This window comes from Cicer arietinum, chromosome 6 (assembly GCF_000331145.2).
Source record: "Cicer arietinum cultivar CDC Frontier isolate Library 1 chromosome 6, Cicar.CDCFrontier_v2.0, whole genome shotgun sequence".
Lineage (NCBI taxonomy): Eukaryota > Viridiplantae > Streptophyta > Magnoliopsida > Fabales > Fabaceae > Cicer > Cicer arietinum.
This window is the reverse complement of record NC_021165.2, coordinates 67381703-67388538: the sequence shown is the minus strand read 5'-3', so window position 1 is coordinate 67388538 and position 6836 is coordinate 67381703. Positions and strand designations below refer to the sequence as shown.

The window sequence follows — 6836 nt, the reverse complement described above, 5'->3', positions numbered from 1 at the left end:
GCGTATGCGTTTTATCGGCGAAAATTGTGCTGCCAACTAAGTGCAATAGATACGCTCTAGCCGCACACTCAAACTGATTAGTTTGAATGAGACGACTATATAAGTCACGCAGCCACTGCAATCTATATTGGGCACATTTATTAAAATTAATTTCAGCTAGAGATTCCTCCCAAGTTGCACCTAAGTACTCATGTGCAGCTCTAGCAGCATTATTAGTACTCATATTCACAGGTGCATCAAAAAATTTACCATTCGGTGATATGTGAAGGAGAGTAGCTACGTCGTCTAAAGTAATGGTCATCTCTCCAAATGGCAAATGAAATGAGCTGGTCTCCCTGTGCCATCTTTCAATAAATGCCGAGACGAGACCAGCATCAACCATAGTGAGGTAGGCCGAAGAAAGAGGTAGCAGCCCAGATTCCCGAATCCAACGCTCTACAGGATGTGGCACAGGAACTTCAGAAAACTTCTTCAACTTCAATCCATGAGTAATGACTTTTAACGGTCCACGATCCTGCGAGTAATTACAAAGTAATTAATTAATTAAATAACATTAAACAAATAATTGAATAAATAAATTTAAATAAACAATTAATTAAATAAATAATTCAATAAATATATTTAAATAAACAATTACTTAAATCAACTTAAACAACTAATTGAATAAATAAATTTAAACAAACAACAAATTAAATAAACTTAATTAAATAACCTTAAACAAATATTTGAATAAAATAAATTTAAATCAACTTAAACAAATATTTGAATAAATAAATTTAAATAAATTTAACTAAACAATTAATTATATATAAATTTAACTAAACAATTAATTAAATAAACTTAATTTAATATTTAAATATATAAATTTAAATAAACAATTAAATATATAATTGAATAAATATATTTCAATAAACACTTGAATTAAATAGACTTAAAATGCCTCAAATTGAAATATACCTCTCCTTCCCATAGTCGCCGAGCCACGTGGTGCTCATACTGTGTCAACACATGTCTCAACGTAGGTCCTCCGGGGAATCCAGCATCATCAGCATGTTCCATCTGAGGCTCAGGGACATCCTCCTCCAACTGAGGCTCAGGGACATGGTCCTCCATCTGAGGCTCAGTGACATCCTCCTCCATCTGAGGCTCAGGGACATCCTCCTCCAACTGAGGCTCAGGGACATGGTCCTCCATCTGAGGCTCAGTGACATCCTCCTCCATCTGAGGCTCAGGGACATCATCATGGATGTCTTGTCTTCGACGACGATGCCTAATTTGACGATTTGCTTCGTTTCGTCGTCTATTTGATGCTGTTGGTGGAATTCTCTCAACACCATCACCACCTCTATCACCACCTACAATATTGCGAATAATTTGGCCGAAAGCACCTCTCATCCTAGGCACTGCAACATATAAATATATAAATATTAAAAAAAATTATAAACAATAAAAAATCAATGTAACAATATATAAATAATATATTAATAATATATAAATAATATTAACAAATTCGTTTCAAAAAATTTAAAATAATACATAAACGCCCGTTTCGAACATTTCCCAGTTCAAACCTTCGAAACTGGGTTTCGAACATTTCCCAGATTCAAACTTTCGAAACTGGGTTTCGAACATTTCCCAGATCCAAACTTTCGAACAAGCGTTTCGAAACTTTCCCAGAACTTTCGAAAGTTTCACCTGGCATTGCATTTCGAAGATTTCAATTCAAGAAACTTTCGAAAGTTTCTCGTTTCGAAGATTTCCAAAAGTTCGAGGATTGCATTTCGAAGGTTTTATATTCAAGGAAACTTTCGAAACTTCTGGAATTGAATCATACAAATGCATTTCAAAATTTTCAAAAACTGCAAATATTCGAATGGGAACTTACTTTTGCGTTTCGAATGTTTGAGATCTTCGAAGGTAAGGTTGATTCTGAATCGAATGTTTGAAATGTTCGAATGATTTGGTGAAAAGTGTGAGTAAAATTCTTTTTTGGTTTTTATATATGTGATAGAGGGTAAAATTGTCTTTTACGCATCACTGGGGGGTGGCAGGTCAAAGTGGGGGGGGTGCCTGGTATAAAACTCCCATTATTATTCACTTATCTGTGGGCGTATATCGTGTTTGCCAAGACAAATAGAGAACCAAACCAACGTGCACCTTTGTTGACCCCAAAAACGCTTTTCTAAAAAACAAGGCGACGTCGTTTCATGCCTAACCAAACAAAGCTTTAAACCACTTGATGTTATTTATCTCCTTTTGTTCTACAAAAATCATCATCATTGTATTCTGTTTTTATCATCAGATCTATTCCGTTTCACTGATTTTTCCATTTTAAATATAAAATATTTCTTGATTTGTAGTTCATTTCGACATTATTGATACTGTTTCTCATAACCTCTGTTTCCTCGAAGCATGATTTTTTCAAGAATTGGGCGTTCCCTATCGCGCTCTTCTCGCGTTAGAGTAAGCTTTCTTTTCTTTTTCTCTTCAATTCATTTCGCTATTCCACAGAAGATTCTAACTTTGGTGATTCTTTTTTATTGGGTCATAGAATTTGTTGCAAGGTGATGCAAGATTGGGAACACTTTCTGGAATTCCGCGAACAAATGTTTATTCAGATGGAGTGGAAGGGGGATTAGGGTTTTTCAGGGGTTACTTATCTTCTGCTACAGCTCTCAATAATGGCTTCGTTTCTAATTCGCCTTATTTTAAATCTGTTGTTGCAAACCCTAGGTTTCTTCGCTTGTTTTCTAGTGAATCCCCAAAGAAGAAGAGTAAGTTAGGGTTTCATTTTGGAATGGCTTTTATTGCTTTTAACTATGCTTCCCCCTTTTGTTGTGCTTCAATTAGCGTTCTGATTAGTATTTCTCGTTTTTTTTTTGGCAGATTATGAAAAGTTTTATCCTAAGGAAAAGAAAGAAGTTCCAAAGAACGATAAAAAGAATGAGTCTGAAGGTAATCAAATAAAATATTGGTTGTACTTTATTATTTTACTGTGAAATGGGAAACTGTCACTGCAAATTATTTGAGAGTTGTGGCCATAGTTGATTGATGAGTAATGTGTTACGCATGGATGATATTTTTTCTATAATTTTATACGCAAATTTTTTTCATTTTAGAACTTGAGGATTCTGCGAGATGATTTAGTTTACTTGTCTTTTGTTTGTCTATACCTTTTTTAGAGTTGATAAATGTGAACTTCCTTTATGGTGGGATAATTGAGAATCAAGTAGGATTCTCCTTGCCCCTGTTACTGTTGGGTTTAAACTTAAATTTCAACTTAACTCTAGATGGACGACTTTGGGTTCTGAAGAACATCTTCGAATCCTAAACCATATTCTCTCTCACACTCATACTTTTTTTGGTCTGTACCAATTTAAACGGTGTTCCACCTCCAACTTTTTTAACACTTGAATTTGTGCTTTGGTTTCAGACGAGTCGAAGTCAAACACAGATGATCAAGGAGGTTTTCAAGAAGCTTTCATGAAACAATTTCAAAATTTTCTCACCCCATTATTGGTGATGGGGCTATTTCTTTCATCCTTTTCTTTTGGTTCTCGTGAGCAGCAGCAGGTAAGCATAAGTTCCAACATGTTACGAGATCCAGTTTTAATTTTATTTTTACTTATGTGAGTGAAGTTGGATTGATTTGAGAACTTGAGATCTATGAATATAAGTATTCCATATGATGGGTTGGTTTCAGATACAAAGGAAACTAATCTTATGGTGCTTGACATTATGGGGCTTCATTCTTTGGGTGAATCAGGAAAAATGGAATTATAAAAGGATTATGAGAAATTAGATTTGTGTTTTATATTATGTTAAATTTATATTACTACATTTGCTGAGATCTTCTTCTGGGTACTCCTTTGGGTGGCTCTGTATGACTTTTATTTGAAGTTCCATCAATGGATAAGTTTTAACTTGATGTTAGTATGTTACTCAGCTAACTTTCGTTTGGCTAGAAGTTACTCCTTGACTGCAATCTTATGATTGAAAAGTGATTATCTGTGAGATGAGCTTTATGCTGCTGTGATTGACTGCTTTTATTGAAGGTCTATTAAACAAGACTACTATTAGAGTATTAGGATATATTTGAGTTTTTTATATTCCATTTTTTGCTAGCATCTAGTTGCAAGTCTCAAACTAGCTTGGTTTTGAACAATGCTCAACATTTCACTGTATCTTTTTTGTCCCGAGGGTGCCTTTGTATGATAGTTAGTATATTTAGTATTAGTATGTGATTATCACATGCCTGTTGGAAGAGAGGCGCCTCTTCATCTTTTTCTGGTTTTTGTAGTTTATTTTATTACTGTCATGTTGCTAATGTGGGACAGATTTGATTCTCTGCAGATTAGCTTTCAGGAGTTTAAAAATAAGCTTTTGGAACCAGGATTAGTAGACCATATTGTTGTCACAAACAAATCGGTTGCTAAAATATATGTAAGGACCTCCCCCAAGAATCAAACAGACAGTGAAGTACTCCAAGGAACCCTTCCTGCAAAAGGATCTGGTGGCCAATATAAGTATTTTTTCAACATTGGAAGTGTCGAGTCTTTTGAGGAGAAGTTAGAAGAAGCACAAGATGCTCTAGGCGTTGACCCTCACGATTTTGTACCTGTTACGTATTCATCTGAAATGGTTTGGTACCAGGAGTTGTTGAGATTTGCTCCAACTCTGTTGCTTTTGGGATCTCTCTTCTACATGGGAAGAAGAATGCAAGGTGGACTTGGTGTTGGTGGCGGCGCCGGTGGTAAGGGTGGTCGAGGAATATTCAACATAGGAAAAGCACATATTACTAAAGTAGACAAAAATGCCAAAAACAAGGTTGGTAGCTTACTTATTCTTCTGTTAGTAATGGTTGATATTTTGTATATTTGTTTTTTAACAGCATGTTACCTAGTTGACCATTGCTTTTCCCATTCTCACTTTTTCTCTGTGGGAGTTGTGGTGGTGATAACTTCAATGATAATTTCAATTAAGAGACTATTTTTCTTATTTGAATTCATTTTGTTCAGGTCTATTTTAAAGATGTTGCTGGCTGTGATGAGGCAAAGCAAGAAATTATGGAGTTTGTGCACTTCCTCAAGAACCCTAAGAAATATGAAGAGCTTGGTGCCAAAATTCCAAAAGGTGCTCTCCTGGTTGGTTCCCCTGGCACAGGGAAAACCCTTTTAGCGAAGGCAACTGCAGGGGAATCTGGTGTGCCATTTCTTTCTATGTCTGGTTCTGATTTCATAGAAATGTTTGTTGGTGTTGGACCATCTAGAGTGAGGAACTTGTTTCAGGAAGCAAGGCAGTGTGCTCCCAGTATAGTATTTATTGATGAGATTGATGCTATTGGACGGGCAAGGGGTCGGGGAGGTTTCTCTGGTGGAAATGATGAGCGTGAAAGTACTTTAAATCAATTGTTGGTGGAGATGGATGGTTTTGGAACCACGGCTGGAGTTGTTGTGCTGGCAGGAACGAATAGACCTGATATATTAGACAAAGCCCTACTTAGGCCTGGGCGTTTTGACCGCCAGATAACTATTGATAAACCTGATATCAAAGGTCGTGAACAGATATTTCAGATTTACTTGAAAAAGATCAAACTTGACCACGAGCCTTCATATTATTCACAAAGGCTTGCAGCCCTTACTCCAGGATTTGCTGGGGCAGACATTGCTAATGTTTGTAATGAAGCTGCTTTGTTTGCTGCAAGGACTGATGAAACTCAAGTCACAATGGATCATTTTGAGGCAGCTATTGATAGGATCATTGGTGGTTTGGAGAAGAAAAACTTGGTGGGCCTTTAGTTTCCTCTTTTATTTTATACGAAAATTCACCTTTTTTAATGAAAAAACTAACATTTTCAGGGTGGTACTTGTTTAACCTGTTTAAAACAATCAAAATCAGATTTCTAATTATTTGAGAAGCTACTTTGACTTGAAAATGTTTGTGATATAATTACCTTTAAAAATAAGAAGTGCTTTTTTGTAATTGTAAATGAAATATTGCTTCTGTTTTACATAAAATCTCTATACATTAAGTCATCTTTTCAAAATTTTCCGTTTCTAATATGCATAAATATTATATCATACAATTGTAAATTATATGCTACACCAATTTACCTGAAATTATTCAGATCACTTGCATTACTTCTTTTGGCTACGGGTTAAAGTCTCTAAAATATTCCGGTTTCTTATATGTAGGTAATAAGTAAAGTGGAAAGGCGTACTGTTGCTTATCATGAAGCAGGCCATGCTGTTGTAGGTTGGTTCTTGGAACACACTGAGCCATTGTTGAAAGTAACTATTGTTCCTCGTGGAACAGCAGCTCTTGGGTTTGCCCAGTATCTTCCAAATGAGAACCTTCTCATGACAAAGGAGCATCTTTTTGATAGGACTTGCATGACCCTTGGTGGTCGGGCTGCCGAGGAGGTCGTTTCATCATTTCCCATTTTGTTTACTTACCTCTTTTCTTTAATTCGTTTCTTTAAAATTAATGTGATATTTCTATCGAAAGATTTCAATATGCGTCATAGTGCATTGCTTATTTAGTTTATAAAAAATCTCATCCATTGTTTTACCATTCACGTTGATCTTTCTATTGAAAGAATTCAATGTCGTAGTGCATTACATATTTGATATACTGGCATAGTAATACCTGCTCCTTGATGCCTCCCAATTTTGAAAGTCATGAGATGAGAATGATGCTTTTCGTCCCTTTATGGCAGATTCTCATTGGGACAATCACAACTGGAGCACAAAATGACTTGGAGAAAGTAACCAAGATGACGTATGACCAAGTAGCTGTCTACGGTTTCAGCGATAAAGTGGGCCTTCTCTCTTTCC

General features: G+C 35.9%; 1 protein-coding gene across 3 annotated transcripts in view; it reads left to right on the top strand.

Annotated features, from left to right (window-relative positions):
• The first annotated feature begins 2155 nt into the window (after nucleotides 1-2155).
• Nucleotides 2156-6836, top strand: part of LOC101490522 (ATP-dependent zinc metalloprotease FTSH 10, mitochondrial-like) — a 6877-nt gene continuing 2196 nt past the window's right edge. For all 3 annotated transcript variants that reach the window (XR_012163548.1, XM_073370002.1, XM_073370001.1), the window contains exons 1-8: nucleotides 2156-2463; nucleotides 2552-2774; nucleotides 2887-2955; nucleotides 3434-3573; nucleotides 4354-4827; nucleotides 5019-5786; nucleotides 6195-6422; nucleotides 6719-6836. Coding sequence is in view for 2 of the 3 variants with exons in the window: in XM_073370002.1 (XP_073226103.1) it covers nucleotides 2413-2463; nucleotides 2552-2774; nucleotides 2887-2955; nucleotides 3434-3573; nucleotides 4354-4827; nucleotides 5019-5786; nucleotides 6195-6422; nucleotides 6719-6836 (2071 nt within the window). In the remaining variant the exon portion in view is untranslated. The remainder of the gene's footprint in view (nucleotides 2464-2551; nucleotides 2775-2886; nucleotides 2956-3433; nucleotides 3574-4353; nucleotides 4828-5018; nucleotides 5787-6194; nucleotides 6423-6718) is intronic.